The sequence below is a fragment of the Periplaneta americana genome, chromosome 4, assembly GCF_040183065.1.
Source record: "Periplaneta americana isolate PAMFEO1 chromosome 4, P.americana_PAMFEO1_priV1, whole genome shotgun sequence".
NCBI classification, from domain to species: Eukaryota; Metazoa; Arthropoda; class Insecta; order Blattodea; family Blattidae; genus Periplaneta; species Periplaneta americana.
In genome coordinates this window covers 183,690,461-183,710,125 of record NC_091120.1, presented here as the reverse complement: position 1 = coordinate 183,710,125, position 19,665 = coordinate 183,690,461, and the positions used below count along the sequence as shown (strand labels likewise).

Below are 19,665 nucleotides of genomic sequence, written 5' to 3'. Positions count from 1 at the left end.
ATTCCTAAGTACATGAATTAAGGAAAACAGCTTATCTGTCGTCCACATTGTCGGTCTGGTCATTACTACGCTAGCCCCCCTTTTTTTCTCCAAGATTCTCGAGTTCAAATTAACTCTGTCCCCGATAAAGAGCTCGAAAAACAATTTGATAGCCATTTTACATTTAAATTCGACACTAAATGAACTCTAAAGTTGAAAGCATCATTAGGTAAAAATACTACTAATTTTTCTGTGAATTTAAACTCAATATTTTTTGTACACTTTAGCCATTTAGGGAACAAGTTGGATAATAGCTCATTTAACATAGGGCATAAAATTATTTAATAAGTGAAAGAATGGAAAAAAGGGAATGTATATTGAAGGAAAATATTGATACATCGAATTTTTTCATCGGTGGGAACCCTCAAGTCAAATTTTTATAATCAAATATATTTTTTGGGTAAATATATGTGAAGTATATAATTTTGTACGTACCACGTCCAGATTCTTCGAGTCAGCTCCTAGGATTAAGAAGGCTACGTTTTCACATAACTCTTTGAATACGGCGTCTTCGTTGCAAAATAATTGCCCAATCTCCTTGAGAAAGTCCGACTGAGGCAGGAACTCATAAACTCCCATCAGATTCAGGAGCCACTGAAACAATAGCAATGCGCTTGTATTAAAAACATTTATAGTAAAATTAAATACATTTGCGTCACAGTGAACGCTCCCCGTGTTTCTGTCGACCGACCAGTGATTAGAACCCCCCCCCCCACCGATAATGCCCTGTTACACGTTCACACACTGAATATGTAACCATTGCAAAAAACAACACAACGTAATAAACTGTACTTATGATTAGCTTATTCACTGAGTGGCTTTACGAGCTGTCTAGGACAGAGTGCCACTAAATCTAGTGACATGAGCCTGTCGCATTTAAGCACACTTAAATGCCATCAACCTGGGCCGGGATCAAACCCGCAAACTCGTGCACAGAAGGCCAGCACCACCCTGATCGACTTCACAGTACATTGTCTCCACATTTCGTGTTATAAGAAACTAATAGTAAAGGGGAAAAATCTTAAGCCGATTTTGGGAAAACTGTAGTTTTTCAAATTAACAGTCTAATTTTTAGTAAATTATTATATGGCTCCAGCAAGCTCTCGCAAAGCCTTCCTTGCATCTCAGAAAAGGAAGAAAACTTGAGAACATGGTTGGATTAATTACTGGATAAGGTCATCAGGAAACATCTACAATCTGTGAGACTCTTTCAAGGAGATTTCATTTGTAGAGTGTTCAAGCAGCACACAGAAACTGGAAAGCACAAATTACTTGAATCTGTGGTCAAAGAAGAGCAGACTCCGACTCTTTGGAACTCTGTCACAGAGCAGCATGAATGACACTAACAGAGGCGTGAAGGTTCTGAACTTCAAGAATACAGAGCTAGAAGTCATATGATGGGTGAAGGGGCAACCTAATAAGTCCAAGACAATGGGTGGTATTAATAAAGTTGAGGAAGATGAGTTTGCTTCAAATTTTGTGAGCTTCCTCCTTTTGCTATTAATAAAGTTGAGGAAAATGAGCTTGCTCATCAAGAATTTCCTCCACCTTTGAGCAAGGAGTCAGCACTAATAGTTTCCTCGCATTACTTATTAATAAAACGGAGTTTTGCTTCTTGCTCTGAAGCATTTGCTTCAAAAAATCTGAGGTACCTAAATAGGTAACTCAAGCTTGTAGAGTGAAGCTGTTGTATCGAAATGGCTGAGTTCATGGATATTCAATGGCCTCAAAAGTTGTATAAGAAGCACAGAGATTCACTTTCGAGAGATTACAAAACTTCGTACCGATTTAATCGAGAAAATGTGGATTGTTTAACCGACTATTTCATTTCTTAGGTGACACAAACCAAACCAGTGGCAGTGCATTTAAATATTTCTTTAACAGATTTGCAGAGGCTAATGCTGTTGGAACAATTGGAAGCATTGAAGGAACACAGAGAGTATTATAAGGAAAAGCGTGCAAGACTCTTTGAAAAATACTATCAAATCACAGCTGATACACGGAATCTTGAATACTTCTTTAGTTACAACTTACACACAAATGTAACTTACATGAAATTATCAGTTCAAATATTATGCACTGGAATGAAATAGAATTTGGAAGAGGGGCACTATGACCCAGCACTGCGACCTATCAAGATACATTGCACTAACCCTCAAGCTAGGCACATCCCCAAACTCACACCGGCTGACTACGCTAAGGTTTGCTATGTATCCAGGTTTCGAGCAAGCAACTCCATTAATCCCTAGGCCAACCCCGTCCTTACGTCGCTAGCCGGCATTCGAGGAATGCTATGGAATAATGACTGAATGGAGAAATGTTGACAGAATGATGTAAATTCCTCATTAGGGGAAACGGGAGAACCCCGAGAAAAACCCAACTGCAACCTTGTCCGCCACAAGTGTCACTACGGATTTTTCAATTAAAGATCCCGTACGAACTCGGACAGTCATTCATCTTTATGTTCTTGTTTCCCATATTTTTTTTAGTCTAGTTTTCATATTGGACACTTTTTTAATTAATTGTGCCTCGGTTATTGGCAACCCAAACCCTTTTTCATACTTCTCTCTGATATTTGCAAATGCTGCAGATTTCTTTTGCCTCGATTCCGGTAACATTGACTTCTTAATTATAACTGGAAATTTTTTAATGATATCCATAAATAAAGATAAATCTTCTCCCTTTTTCCCAACGTCTTCCTCTGTATCACTCATAGCTCAATCACTAATCCTTTCGATCGAAATACACGTGGCGGTATCGCTTGTTGTGGCTGGCCTGAACCCGTTTGACGACTCTACTGATACGAATTCCCACGCTAAGTGAAGCAAAAACTGAGAGTAAGCTCTGGCACGTAAGAGCAAGCTCCGATAGTTTTTATTAATACGACATTTCAGAGCTTCTTCATACAAAAAGGAAGCTCGTTTTGCTCATGAGGAAGATGAGCAAAGTAAGGTCTTCGTTTTTATCAATACCACCCAATGACTTGAGAGAATCAAAGAATTCTAAAAAATCCCCTTTTATTACTACTACTGCTACTACTGCTACTGCTACTACTACTGCTACTGTAATAATAATAATAATAATAATAATAATAATAATAATAATAATAATAATTATTATTGTTAGCCTCATTCGTGAATCGATTAATTGTTAGTTTCAATAAAATTGTTCCAGTAGTTTAGGAGAAATTGCTGGCACAAACAGATCGACGGACAGAGAGACAGACGGTATGCAGGTTATAGACCTTTCGGTTTAATATTAATGAATACGAGTATATTTTCATTAAATTCTTGAAATCAATTTGTTGTACCACAATAGGGTAAACCTACCTAATTTCATAATACTAAGGATTTGTTATGGAAAATATCACACATGGTTAACATAAATACTGTTTTAATTTGTCTCACACATTACATCTATACACAGCGTTTAAATATTAGATCTCATCTGTGTAGCACACTTGTAAAATTTTCTGTTTGGTATACTTTACCCCATGACAGAACTAATTTCATAAATCACGAAATAAGGTGTATCACGAAATTAGGGTAGGTTTATCCTAATTTGTTTATGGTTATTGTAAGTAGTTATAAAAACTTACGCAAGGTCATGTTCTCTTCAGAATATAATAATACTAGCTGGAAACACCCGGCATTGCCCGGGTTTTCATTTTTGCTTTTATATTTAATTAAAATGGTTGTTAGACTTTTCAGAAATCTCGGAAACCCAATTATAGACAACCTCGTTCATAAAGACGATTCTTTACATAGCGTCACTTACATGAATTAATTAATGCCTACCAGGGTTAACTCACTTTAAAACAGCTGTAGAGCAGGCACCGAGAATTGCAACATGAGCCTTGCGTTTAACTGTTTTTTAAATTTAATTATATCGGTTATATATTTTCATTTTTATTTACTTAATCTGGTGTAGTGAAGGCCTCTAGACCATCTGTTCTACACCTCCAGAAATAAAATAAAATAATAGAAAAAATCAAACTATAAACCAAGTAAAAGCAACGAAGGTATATATAGGCTACAGTCACACGAACTTTAAATGAGTTAGCATTGTCTTGAAGTTCAGCAAAACAAAAACACACCTCTTGGTACTTTGTACAGTTGACTGTAGAAGATTGCATTTAATATTATACATGAATGTTTGATCGTATATGATTTTATCTTTTTATTTTTTTAAATTAATTTAACGTCCATCTGTCTGATTTTAATGTAGCCTATGTTCTTCTCCTGGTTATGAAGGTTAAATGTGCAAACTTCGGCAAATATCGGTCAAAGCGTGTAGATTTGTAGAGTACATACATACATACATAGCCACATTGCTTTTATATATAAGATTTATTGCATTGGGTGGGTCGCGAATTTGTCCAAGTTATGAAGTCTAAGTAATCGGATTCTTTTAGACTGCTCAGGAAAAGCGTAGGCATATTGGGATATAAAAGGTCGTGGCTAGTACTCACCCCGATTTGTGAGGAAGCAGGAGCCAGAAGCTTGACGAGGATGTTATCGAGATGGGACATGTACGCGACGGGAGCCAGGCTCACCATGGCCGCGATCTTGTCGTTGTATTCCGGTCTCTCAGCCGCCATCACATAGAACATGGTGGTGCCCATGGAGTGACCCACGTAGAACACCTTCTGTTGGCCAGTCGTCTCCAGGATGTGGTCGATCACTGCTGGCAGGTCGTAGACACCGCCTTCGTGCCAGCTACAATATGAATTTCATGTCGCAGAAACATTTAAGTTGCACTCAGTGGAAGAAAAAATCTTTCAGGTTCTCTTTCACACAAAGATAGGTCGCATTTTTATGGGCGGAAGAATGCGTGCATATATGTACTCAGTGTGTGTGTATAAGATAATGAGAAGATGTAAAAAATAGAAGAGATTGAGGGAGAAATGATAAAGAAGAGTGTAAGAATGGAATATGAAAGGAAGAAAGGAACAGCGAAGAAACAGAATTGAAGCTTGAAAGACAGGAACGGAATGAAATATTGGGATAGCAATAAAAGGCAAGGAGAGAAACAAAATGAAGAAAAATAAATTAAAGGGAGAGAATAAAGAACAGAAATAGCAATAAAACAGGAACAGCAGAAATAAAGAAAGAGCAGTGAAAGTCTATGAGAACAGTGAAAGACTAGGAGAGATGTGAAAGATTAGGAGAGTAGGAGAGCAGTGGAAGACTAGGAAAGCAATGAAAGACTAGGAGAGCAGTGAAAGACTAGGAGAGAAGTAAAAGAGTAGGAGAGCAACGAAAGACTAGGAGAGCAGTGAAAGACTAGGAGAGCAGTGAAAGACTAGGAGAGAAGTGAGAGACTAGGAGAGTAGGAGAGCAACGAAAGACTAGAAGAGCAATGAAATACTAGGAGAGCAGTGAAAGACTTGGAGAGAAGTGAAAGACTAGGAGAGTAGGAGAGCAACGAAAGACTAAGATAGCAGTGAAAGACTAGGAGAGAAGTGAAAGACTGGGAGAGAAGTGAAAGACTAGGAGAATAGGAGAGCAACGAATGACTAGGAGAGCAGTGAAATACTAGGAGAGCAGTGAAAGTCTAGGAGAGAAGTGAAAGACTAGAAGAGTAGGAGAGCAACGAAAGACTAGGAGAGCAATGAAATACTAGAAGAGTAGGAGAGCAATGAAAGACTAGGAGAGCAGAGAAAGATTAGGAGAGAAGTGAAAGAGTAGGAGAGAAGTGAAAGACTGGGAGAATAGGAGAGCAGCGAAAGATTAGGAGAGCAGTGAAATACTAGGAGAGCAGTGAAAGATTAGGGGAGAAGTGAAAGACTAGGAGAGTAGGAGAGCAACGAAAGACTAGGAGAACAGTGAAAGACTAGGAGAACAGTGAAAGACTAGGAGGGCAGTGAAAAATCAGTACAACAGTGAAAGATAGGTAGAACAGTGAAAGACTCGGAGAATAGTGAAAGACGGTAGAGAAAAGGGACTGGAAGAGCAATGAAAAGGCAGGTAGAACAAAGAGACAGGGAGAGCAGTAAAATACTGACGGCAGTGAAATACTTTGAGAGCAGTGAAAGACTGGCTGGGAGAGTAGTGAAAGACTGACTGACTGACTGAGCAGTGAAAGACTGGTAGAGTATTGAAAGACTGGGGGAGCAGTTAACTACAGAGAAAGCATTTAAAGACAGGGAGAGCAGTTACAAGACGGCGAGTGCAGTGAAAGTCAAGGGGATAATTTGAAAACTGGGAGAGTATTTAAAGATATGGAAAGCAGTTAAAGACAGGAAGAGTAGTTAAAGACAAGGAGAGGAGTTAAAGACAGAAAGAGAATTTAAAGATTGGGATAGGGTTTAAAGACTGGGAGAGCAGTGAAAGACGGAGAGAGCAGTAAAATTGGGAGACCAACGAAGATAAGGGTAGAAATGGAAGGCAGGAAGAATCCGCCTAGAAGATGAGGAGGAAGAAAGATAATGAGGGAAAGGATATGGGCCTAGTATGTTCATTTAATTAATCCATTAGTGGAGGATATGACATAGTTGCACATCACGAGTGCTTAAAATTGAAGACCCTTTGTTTAGTTAACCTGTTCCATATGATTGAACGTTACGGAATTTAGGCGCCTATGTTACTACCTGAACTTCCAGTAGTCATTTGTATCTGGATCATGCTCCGAAGTTGCCAGTCTGGAGTACACGTTGCCGCGGGCATTTCCCAGCCAAACATCGAAGCCTGCATCAGCCAGCATGTAAGCTGAAACAGACGATTTATGCAGACATCACTAATTGCGGCGAAATACAAACTTTGTGGCGGACAAAGCGTGCTTGAGTCGGATGTTTTCCAAGAACTCTTAATTCCATTGCCTTTTTCGTACACAGGACAGATGCCGGCGGCGCTCGCGTAGGAAACATGTTACAGAACAAGCCATAGACACCTAGTTTGCGATAATTTGATGTATGAATATAGTATGTAACCTTGTGATCGTTAGTAAAATGTCTCCGTCTATCTCCAATATTAAAATGCATCCATAAAGTGTTCTTGTAGTGTTAAACATTTGAAGAGTCCATTACAAGAATGATGGATGTCATTTGGAATACATTTTGCAGAAGCAATTGAAAGTTTGAAATGCTTAGCGCTCAAAGCTTAACTGTGATTTTCCGATCATTACTGGACAATGACTATCAGTGTTAATACCATATAACTCTCTATGTACATTCTATATGTCTTAAGCTATGCATTGACAGTCTTGGTTCATTTTCGACAAGAAAGTGACATCCACCATTCTTGCAGTGGACTCTTCATTTCATATCGCAAAAAAAATATAGTTAATAATTTTATCTGTTGTCAAAACATTGAATGGAAAAAGGATAATATTTCAACATATTTAATTATTAACAATTATTAAACAAATAAATATTTGACTTTGACATTGAGTGAATACTTAATGATTAGTTCTACAATTGCTTAATAGTAACTTTTCCAATAGAACCCTTAGCTTTTTCTGTCAACTTATTTTTTTGTTTTCCCACAAACTAGAGAAATTGGAATATCATCCTTTTTCCACTCACCCGTTCAATTGTAAATGACGTGTTTAAAAATTGAATTAGGGTACAAGCAGGCCTACACCGAAGGATTATAACGAAGAACTTTAAACCGTATGAGCACAATAGGGTTCGCCCCAACATTTAAACTGAACGTTGGAAATTTTCCTTCTCTATAAAAAACAGAATATGATAGTTACTGGCGTTTCTTACCCAGGGAATTTTCAACTCCGTTGAGGATCCAACAGGAGGAGCTAGCGGTAAGACCGTGTTGCACGAACACGGCAGGTCTGTCGGCCCTAGCGTGCCGTGCCTCGTTTCTGCCGTGCGGGATGCGATGCACGCCCAACGCGTAGCCGTCCTCTGTCGTCACCACGTGCGTCTCCACGGGGTACCCGTACTTGACGATCAGCTCAGGCTGTGGACATGGATGAATATATAATAGGATGCGAAACTTACTGAGCTTCCCGTAACACATACTAGAGGTGCTGTTGTAGAAATTGATCTTGTTGCCACCTGTTGGGAGGAGGGGCGTTATTACATCTAGCAGCGCACCAAGTAGCGAAAAGAGTAACTAATTACTCAATGCATTTAGCAGCGCACCTGGTGACGAAAATGTTAAACTGTGCAGAAAATATTCCCTCCCACCCTCATCGATATTCAAAATTAACCCAATTTAAAATAAAACATTTACATTTTTATTCCTCACAGCATCATCTACTGAAAATTCTTACCGGAGCCAACAGGAAGATAAAAGAGACGATCTATTTTACACTACCCAATTAAAATATAACCAGACAGAGACAAAAAAATAAAACAAAAGGTTAGATAATTGGGATTATATTCTTTGGGTATTTATTGTACAGCGCAATGGAAAAGTCTGCAAGAACTACTTCGATAGTTCAGTTTATTTTATTACTATTACTTTACAATACATTCAACAGCACTATTTTTACAACGTCCATAAACATCACTGTTTAACATACACTGCTTATACACACGTAGTATCACTTTATGTTCACTTATTAGCAAGTTTCTGTCTGCCATTTTGTCTCTTTAAGCAATATCTCGAACGGATAAATAGAGAACTCTGGGTAATGTATCCAACACGTAGTTCTAATGTTCACCACCTACGACATAGGGCGCTGATCATCTTATTCCAGTCCCCCGCCGCCAGATGGTGCTGACCGCAGTTTCGCATCTTATTATATACTAGTGGCTTGTGCAGCAAATACTGCTGCAAACTAAGTTCGTTAAATGTTCAAATACAAATTTTTCAGATTTATTTTCAATGAAGAATACTTGTCTTTTTGATAGTTATTTGCTTCCATAATAATGAAACATACTCCCTCTGAATGGATTTTTTTTAGGCCAAATACTTTTTCTTGAACCTATCCAACTTCAGTTTTTTAGTTTCAACGCGAAAACGCAAGTATCAATGTCAGGACGATAGCAGTAGCTATTTCAGGTCATTGTGGATTGTAGGCAAAAGTTAAAAAAAATGTCAGGTTTGCTAAGCTTTCGAACAATAGCATTTTCATATAGCTGCTGCATGTAGAACTTGAAATGTAGAGCGTAAAATCATTTTATCCTACTAAGAGATCTTGCTGAAATGATCTGGAGACTACAAAATTTTCTAGGCCTCTTATTTTATCAGTAAGTAATACCTTTTGATCTTTCCTTAGGAACTGTAATTTTTGCGCTCTCTCGAGCCAATACTGAAGACAATGACACATATCAATATCTACACTACACCGCCATTAAGTATATGAAAAAGACCCAACCCCACTGGGTTAATAAGTATAAAAATATTTGATTTTTAATAACAATATTATTATCTTACTTAAGTTTTGTAGTTATATATAGCAGTCACTCGGTAAATTATAGAAATGAAGATCTAAATTAAGATATTCTCTACATTTACTTACATAACCACAAAAGTTTCACTTTCATGTCATCAATATAGCATCAATATTATGTACAATTAATGAAAAAATAGATGCATCATGATATTAACTATAATAATATTTAATTTATAATGGTAATAATGTCATCAAACCACCACAAGTTTCGTAGATTTGAATATCCAATACACAGCTGTACTCAGAAAATTATACACTGCAGAATCAGTTTTTAATAACAAATTGAATTGAGCTCTAAATATGTCGGCAATCCTGCAGGTCATGGCCTTCGTGTAATAGCCTGTTGTTTATTGTAGTGTGTGTTTTGTTCTCAAATTCAATCAAGTCGGCCGTGATTGAATAAAATTAGTTCTCAAAACTGACAACAGATGGATTTTGAAAAATAGGAAAATTATGTAGGAAAATTGACATTTCACTGAAAACTACTACTTTTCCGAAAAACTTCAGGTCCCAAGCTTCAAAATGAGGGGCCATTTATTAAAATCCGTTCAGCCGTTTTCCCGTAATTTCCATTACCAGTTCAAATTATATATATAGATATCCATGCTATGGATGTAACATTGCTAATAGTCAGGCTTGGCTAACAAACACAGACAGTTCAATTCAGTATTGTCACTGGCTGAGTCCTAAGGCCATAACCATAATAATCGGCATTATCATGACACCGCCTGACACAACCCAACACCAAGAACATGTCTCCAGTCCCTATGGGAGAAAGAAACAACTCCACGTACCTACTGAGAATCGAACCAGTGTATCTTGCTGTATCATTTTACATTAGTAGAGTAAACGAGTTAACTACACTTCGTCTCATAATGTCTGGCAGGAAAAGTAAACATTGCCGACAGAGGAGGAGAGAAATATAATTGCTGTTCAACCAATGACAGAGGTCTCAGTCCACGCGTATCTTGAAGTTGGGTGGGGGTAGAAGACTTCAGACCGCTCAACTACAGGGACATCATTTTATTTTTACTTCAGTTTTTATTGTACCTGAGTTTTTGAATGTACTTCACTCCCACCCCTTCTACTAATGAAGTTCAACCGTCCTCCACACAAAACCAAGGCCGCATATACTGTCATAGTAGCCTTACGGTCATAGTAAACAGTACGTTCCAAAAATATGTTCGCGTTTTCCAATGACGAAAGAGCTTTCAATATTGCGTCATTTTCCATTTGCCTACGTCGCATCCCGGTTTCCCCCACCTGCTTTTATTCGCCTCTCTGTAAATACTAGTGGCTGGGCTGTCTTAGCTCTTTACTGAGAACATTCATTTTTGTTAAGAATTGGACGTCTACGTATATTATACTCATACAATTGTTTAAAATAACTTAAATAAAAGGGCCTCGTTAAGTAATTGTCGCGTGATTTCCTTCCTTCCTTTCTACGACGCTGCGACGTAACCACTTGGACGGACAGTAGATAGCATGTCTGAGTAATTTTATCTTTTCGGATCGGGCAGAAGTGAAGATTGAATTTACAGTACGTAAGGTCTCTTTTATAGAGTAGGTACATAATTATTTCAACATGAGTTACTGGTAATTGGAATTACGTACAATAGTCTATAGTGCGATAATATGCCCATTAGAACTGAAGCCTGTATCGAAATGAACGGCCACCATTTTCAGAAACGTGTTTAAATATCCATATTATGATTATTTTTCAATTTAACTTCATTCTCTCTATTGTACGCTAATGTGCTGTAGACAGTATAATATACACTGCATAATGAATAAGTCCACATGGAAAGCTCAGTTCATGAGTAAAAAACACTTACTGTTAATACTGTACTATATTTTGATTAAACAAAAACTTAATGAAAATTATCAAACTCAAAATCGCGATATTTCCTAGTTTACGTAAATGGATGAACTACTTTTCTTCCCTCCTATACCTAGTAAAGTGATTTGTTTGTATTTTACGCCAGTATCATCGAACTCCAGTCGTGGAAGGGGTTAGCAAACGGTGTTTGCGGTTCTTAATCGTTGATCCAAAGGTATAGCCTGGTTAATATTAGAAATGTTAGTAAAAATAAAATGATGTCCCTGTACAAGACAAGCGCGAAATGAGACCTTTGCCATTGGTTGAATACCAACTCCTATCCTTCTCTGCCGGCAATGTTTATATCACCTGTTAGGCATTATGGAACGAAGTATAGAGAAAATAGCACAACCTATCTAAACTATTGCAGTTTACCTTCCCATCGTTTACATATAGTTCCATTAATATAAGTGGCAGCGGATCAGTACATTGACACAACTGCAATGTCTTCACGTAGAATATGTGTGAGATGTTCTCCGATATGGAATCAGACTGCAGTGTTCGATTTTACAAGATTTAATTTATCATTGACAAGCTATGATCATATACATTGAAACTAGCTTATAAGCACAATTATTTCAACATTATTTTGTTCAGACTCCTCTAGAGTTTAGAAATTGGAATTACGCTAGCAGAACTTGTAATACAATTCTGAATCGAATGACACCAAAACGGACAAACGCTGTATGACTTGCGTTTACTGAGTTGTGGCAGTTTACTGGCGCTTGACACGCTTTTTTCACTTTTCTCTACTATTGCTACTCCCACCACTCCTATAGCGGTGACTCATACCACGGACCGTACTGGCACAGCTTAGTATATGGGCTATTCCATCTCAAATCGACCGAAATATAGAGAAAATTGACCTTGCAATTTTTAAATATAATGAAACTTTTTCTGTCCGTTGACAACTTGATACAATGCTTAGTGCAAAGTTTGAGGCATCAGAACTTCATAGTGTTTAAATTAAAAATATTTAAATTTATCGTATTTTCATAAAATTAGCAACTTTAAACTGTTGTGGCTCCGAAACCCTTTCACTTAATGATCAAAATCATGGTTTATTTTGATGCTGAGAAATTAAAGTTTATATTGACATGTAAACAGTTTTTCTTACTTTTTATGGAAAAGGAGAAATTTAGATTTTTCTTCATTAAGACGAAAAAATATTTTTAAAATATATGGTTAGATTCCGCATTGAAAGTAAAAATAAACACATATTTTTTACTGGTGCACCGTTGATAAGAAAGTATTGAAAATATCAAATAAAGAAAATAAATAGTACGCGCGTGAACTAACCAGCTGACTGTGTGGCAGGAGCTAGCCGAGACAAGCAAGGCCAGGAGACAAACACGTAATGTTTCGTCTAGTAGCGCATAGCTGGGCTAGCTTTATCACAAGTTTTCATAAACACAGGAGTAAAATGACGCCCAATGCTCGCTTATCTTCATCTCTCGGCCAGTGCATACGGTACTGAGTCGTTCAAGTCTAGGCGTGTGAAAATAATTCATTTAATACCCTCGAAACTTATTGGCGAGCCACTAAGCAAACAATGCCGAATCCCTCTTAATAATGCAAGGTTTATTCTCAATATTTTTTTTACATTTTTACAAATGGGCAAAAAGCCTAAAAGTAAGTAAAATCAGATTATCTGTCTCTCTGTGTACAATAAAAATAAGGATTACTTCTTAACATAACCTACCAAATGTCAGCTTCAAAATGAGCTCCTGTTCAATTTCTGCAGTAAACGGTTCCTGAGTTCTGAGCGCTGAAAGAGGCTTGTTTTTATAAAATACGCTAAATTTGTCGCTCAACAATACGAAAACCATTTGACTTGCGATAGTATATTTTTGAAAATGCACTCTCCTCAGCACCTTGTATAAATAGGGAAAAAATTGGAGTATTAAAAAAATGCGAGGTTTTTTACTGATCGATTTCATATGGAATAGCCCATATACAGTCACGAAGCTCAATACATAGTAAATATGCATCCATAGATAGTTGCTGTCCAATGGGATCGCTAATATCGCCACAGTACACACCTGTGGAGTAACGGTTAGCGCGGCTGGCCGCGAAACCAGGTGGCCCGGGTTCGATTCCCGGTCGGGGCAAGTTACCTGATTGAAGTTTCTTCCGGGGTTTTCCCTCAACCCAATATGAGCAAATGCTGGGTAACTTTCGGTGCTGGACCCCGGACTCATTTCACCGGGATTATCACCTTCATCTCATTCAGACGCTAAATAACCTGAGATGTTGATAAAGCGTCGTAAAATAACCTACTATAAATAAATAAATAAATAAATTACTAAATAAATAAATAAATTACTAAATAAATAAACAAATTACTAAATAAATAAATAAATAAATAAATAAATAAATAAATAAATAAATAAATAAATAAATAAATAAATAAATAAATAAATAAATAAATAAATAAATAAATAAATAAATATCGCCACATTACAGACAATGCGAAATAATACCGGCACAGTCTATTGTTCCTAGCACCCTCACAACTCAAGCTTCGTGACTATATATACTAGACTGTGGTACTAGTGAGAAACGTTTATCCGTATACTCTCAAGTGCTATTTGGTTTATTTGGATATCTCTATTAATTCTCTCACAGTAACAGTGTCTGATCACGTCTAATTTCGTGACACACTCTAGTGAATTTGGTTTCCTATGCGTAATACGAACAAAGACGTACTCTACGTAAAAAAAAAACTGACGTTCGTTAAATTAACCAGAGCAGTAATGCAACTATATTGCTTTCGAGATCATATTATTCCACAATCCTGATATAATCCCAGATGTAATATATAATATAATCCCAGATTATTAAACAAATTTTATTCCGATAATATTTCAACCATGAATCCTCTCCAAATTAATAAAAAAATAGAAAAAAGTGTATTGGATTTATAGTTTGGGTTTAAGCATGTTAAACACTATTTAATCTGTATTCACTCTCAATTTTAAATTTATTTTTGTCTGTATTGGAAACCCCTCCCGAGCACGAGTCTTACTCATTCAGGAGTGGGCTAGTTTATCTTTCATTGCGTTTATTAATTTGTATTCATTTCAAACTTACTAGCAATAATAAATAAATAAATAAATAAGTAAATATATAAATAGATAAAAAGATAAATAGATAGATAAATAAATAATAATTGTAAAACTATTACATCTGCAGATCATATTACTGTCCTGGTATATTACCAGTAGATTTATTACATTATATGTACAGTACGTATAAATCTCAAGATACTTTTAGTACTAATCAGAACATACGTAATTTTGATACAATACACTAATCAGATCTCCATCTCATTCATTCATTTATTTTATTCCATAGATCTTACATGAGCAATGAAGCTTTAAGATGTGGAACAAGTTAACATTTTACAATATTACAATTACAATTTTTACAAATTTTTATAGTTTTACAATTTAGTAATTTTCTACAATTTTTACAATTTTGTGCAATTTTTTACATTTTTTTCTTTTTTTTTTACATTTTGGCGAGATGTAGTGAGATGAGATGAGGTCCGAGGATTCGCCAAAATATTACCCGGCATTTGCCTTTTGGTGGGGGAAACCTCGGAAAAACCCAACCAGGTAATCAAATCAAAGGGGGGGTAATCAAATCAAAGGGGTTGATGCCAAGGACTCGCCATAGACTCGCCATAGACCATCCGGCTTCAGTCCCACGGCTCTCTGTTCGTCTCAGATGTCACGAAAGAGGAGTTCACTGTTCATCTATCTTAAATGCACTGTACGATTATATTAAAGCTTTAAAGGACCAAGAGGAAAAGTTTAAAAAAGGATTAACTAAATATTTCCATACCATAACTTATACTTAAAAGATAAAATGTTAATGCTTGTATTTAAGTTAATATGCTTGCTGTATACTATTAATATACATATTTGTATAAGTTTTTACTTGTTCCAAATCTCAAAGCTACAATATTGATGTCAGGTCTGTGGAATACAATAAATGAAGTAAAAATGAAAAGTGAAAAATGTCCACGCTCCTTGGCGTCGGATTTACAAATTTATTCATTGTTAATGAGGCTACTGGGTTAGTACAGACCCAGAAACAAAATTTGAACCATCTGAATTTTCCATGCTTACTGAGCATGTTATAAGTATGTTATAACTGGAATTTTGAAAATTCAGGTGGTCCTAAGTTTGTTTCTGGGTCTGTACAATGATGGAATGAAACAGACAAGAGATAATTATGTACATAGGAAGAATATTCGCTTGGTAATCTGTTTGCCCATCATCATGGATATTATTTATTTATTCTATTATTTATTTAGGTATGTATTTACATTAATATTTACTTGCATATTAACTTATTATTTTCTTATTTAATTATTTACTTGTTTGTTTGTGTTTGTTTGTTTATTGTTTTTTATTTATTGTTTATTTATTTTTATTTACTTATAATTTATTACTTATTAATTAGCTATATATTCATTTATTTATTTACTTATTTATTTCTTCCGGCGGAGGTAAGGCCAGTAAGCCTTCTCTTCCACAACAATAAAAATACAAATACGGGTAAAATACGGAGAGAGAACTAAAACTAAAGTTAGAATATTGATTTAAAATAATAATGGCAGAATTTAAGTGACATAATCTACGGAAGAAAGTAATTGCAGTTTAGTCACAACTGTCATGCTTATATGCTAGCAAATTAAAGACTGCAAAGGAATTAATAATATACAACACAATTTAACTTTTATCAAAATTTATTAGAATAAAATACTAAGCATTATATCTAGCAGCTACCGGCGTAGCTCAGTCGATTAAGGCGCTTGCCTGCCGAAACGGAGTTGCGTTCGGGCGCGGGTTCGATTCCCGCTTGGGCTGATTACCTGGCTGGGGTTTTTTCCGAGTTTTTCCCCAACCATAAGGCAAATGTCGGGTAATCTATGGCGAATCCACGGCCTCATCTCGCCAAATATCACTATCACCAATACTATCGACATTAAATAACCTCGTAGTTGATGCAGAGTCGTTATATAACCAAGTAAAATAAAAAAATAAAAATATATCTAGCAATTTCTTAAAACTCTAGTTTAAACAACAAAACAACACTTTCTAATTTAATCCATGTTGAATAGACATCATAAGGAAGACAAAACAAAAACTCAACAAACACAAAACACAACACAAACACAAGAACACAAGAAATATATCACACTAACATACGAAAACAAAAACACATACAAGATCGCATCCTCATTCAGAAAACAGAAATACAACATAGTATACAGAACAGAAAACACACTACAAAGACATCTCAACACACAAACAACACAAACAAATAAATACAACCATACAGGCGTATACAAACTCACATGCAATAGTTGCGACAGTTTCTACATTGGACAGACAGGCAGATCATTCCAAACTCGATAAAAAGAACATATTAAAGCAATAACCAGAGGACACAATACAGCTAAATATGCCGAACACATAACTAATGCCAACCACACATACAATAACATAAATACAGACAAGGAAATCCTACACATACAACCCAAAAACCAAAAACTCAACACACTAGAACAATATGAAATATACGGACACACTAAAACACACCCTAATCAAATACTCAACAAACAGATCAATTTCAGAACATACACACACTATCTGACACAACTCTTCATCACACGAACGCACCCACACAACAGGCTGCGAAGTTGAGATGACGCCGAGACACAGAAGGCTCTGAGGATGGTGTCAAGTAGCACCGAAACAGCTGTAAGCCGCACATGCTTACATAATTAACACGAGTAAGATCGCCATTTAATCAATTATTTACTTTCTAATTTAGTTTTAAATTGTGATGATGTCCGGAAACTATACTTCGTTCCATAAATTCTGACAGGAGAGAAGTATAATTGCTATTCAACTAATGACAGAGGTCTCATTCCACTCTTCTCTTGAGTTGGGCTGGGGTAGAACGCTTCAGGCCGACCAACTTGAAGTCAAGAATGAAATGAGTCCTCTGCCATTGGTTGAATAACAATAATATTTTAATTCTCTCCTTCTCTGTCGGCAATGTTTACATCTCCTGTCAGACATTATGGGACGAAATATAGGTAATGTTATGGTGAAGGAAGATGAGTATGAAGTATCCCCGTGTTTAGAAATAGAAAAAAAGCGATTGGTGCTGATTACGAGATGATGTGAGGAACTGAAACAGTAATGCCAAATAATTTGGAGTTGAAGTGTATAGAATTTTGAGTAGAAGTGACACGAAATGTATGATTCTTCCTTCCCTTAGGCCAGCGGTGGCGAAAATGTAATCGTGCGCCGAGCCACTGTGTAACCTGCAACGTGCATAGCACCTATGGAGGGGGGCAGACACTCGAAGGGGAAGTGAAGCAACTGTCTGACTTATTAACGGATTTTCATTTTCCTTACATCAAGCATTTAAATATAGTTTTATACAGTACAAGGCTACAAACTAATGTTTAGTACGTGTAACGAAGAAAGAAATGAACAATATCACAGCCTAAAATTAACTGTCTTCAGAATATCTCTGCGACAGAGTTTCAAAATCAGGAATTATGTCACTTACTGCCAGTCGTAGTTGATCACGAAGGTATTTGTCTCTCAGTCGTGATCTAAATTTGGTTTTTACTATTTTAATTGTTGAAAATAATTTTTCGCAAACGTAAGTTGTAGCTAACATGGCTTCAACAGAGCAAGCAAAGATTTGAAAGTTCAACATTTGTCATGTCCTTACATCTAGATTTCATTTGACATCACATAGTAAATCAGTGAGTTCAGGTTGAAGAGCTAACCGCATTATTCGTACATCTGCTGAAAAAGGGGCGACCTACAGAGATGATGATGACAACAACAACAACAACAATAACAATAACACTTAACCTTTTAATGTTTCATCAGTAACGTGTAATATAATGCCGTTTTATGTTATACAACCGTTTTCCTCGTAATACTTGTGAACAAATCATACATTTAAATTCTCAACATATTGACAGCAAAAAAATGCGTCCTCCCATCCTACTTGGAACTTTCGTACATGATTTCGAGAGAGACATATGCCACTCGCAGGTCAGAGACAAATACAAATAGAACGGAGTTTGTCTCCAGTGAGTGAGAGGGTGGGAGTTGGCGGAAGTTAGAGCAAGCGAAATGCACAGCTATCACTGCGAGCCACAATGTCTCGCGAGTCACGTTCTCGCCACGGCTGCCTTAGGCGAAGCCACGAGAATAGTCTGAGAGGCAGTGTTACATGGTAAAATGTTCCAGTATTACAGGCGAATCATATATAAAACATGACACGAACTCCTCTGTTTAGGTAATAATCAGACAAACTCGATTTAATGTCCTATTGAAATCATGAACAATTCTGTTATGGTAATCGCTTGTAATGAAACTCACCACTGTGAGGTCTATGTCAGGATCACGCTCCCTTTCATCAATCTCTCCCAGAGAGGGACTCAGGATCAAGCCCAGGAGTAGTAAAACCAAGTTCACGTGGCGTGCCATGGTGTACAGGAAATTTTGTCCAGAAAACCGCACGTATATATCTTTAATATACTGTTAGCAATCTGATAAATAACGTCCGATGTGAACTTTGCCACTATTAGAAATTTGTAAACAATTGAGACCTATACATATAGACAGGTAAAAGAAAAAAGGTTGCGATAAATCACTTATTTGATGTATTGATTGGTAAAATTAGAATCTGAAACACTTACAGGCTCATTTGTTTTTTTTTTTTTTTTTTTTGTGAGATTAAAATGTGCACATCATTGTTGTTATCATTGCAAATTCATATCCGATAGATACCGGTTATAATTGAATATACGATTATAAACATGGGTGGACTTTGAAATTGCACGTAACATTCCTTAGAATACCCATGTTATGCGGCTTGATCGCTATCGAATTGTTATTATTCCTGATAGTAAAAGATAGACTTTGAAATGTTGGAGTAAACGCAATACTAATCATCCGATAGGTGAAAGTTCCCATTCAACTCTTGCTCAATTGGTGGCTTATTGGTGCAATACCTCGTAAATTGTGAGATGTGCGCAGACGCGAAAGTATTGATTTTTTTCCGAGAAACAAATGTCGACATTGGCCTTGATATAATCTAGAGAGTAAAATAAACATTAATCTTCATATAACCTTGAAATTGAATTACACATTGAAAAACGAGATGATAAATTGAATTTATTTGAACATTATTTACAATTAACGCTAATTACTATAGTAACAGAACTGACTTTATTTCAAATATAGGTGATTTATTGATTTATTGTTGTCTTCCGATTGCATATCCGAGAATAATCGATACTTGCGCTTTCATATTGCTACAATGGTATTTTCTGA

The 19,665-nt window shown here is 36.4% G+C and overlaps 1 protein-coding gene across 1 annotated transcript in view; it reads right to left on the bottom strand.

Annotated features, from left to right (window-relative positions):
- LOC138698516 (lipase 3-like) overlaps window positions 1-18,868 on the bottom strand; it is a 34,719-nt gene extending 15,851 nt beyond the window's left edge. Inside the window, exons 1-5 of the mRNA XM_069824500.1 lie at window positions 18,709-18,868; window positions 7,751-7,955; window positions 6,632-6,749; window positions 4,511-4,757; window positions 475-633 (exon numbers count right to left, since the gene is read on the bottom strand). Of these exons, the coding sequence (XP_069680601.1) occupies window positions 475-633; window positions 4,511-4,757; window positions 6,632-6,749; window positions 7,751-7,955; window positions 18,709-18,816 (837 nt within the window). The 5' untranslated portion in view covers window positions 18,817-18,868. The remainder of the gene's footprint in view (window positions 1-474; window positions 634-4,510; window positions 4,758-6,631; window positions 6,750-7,750; window positions 7,956-18,708) is intronic.
- Window positions 18,869-19,665: the final 797 nt, after the last annotated feature.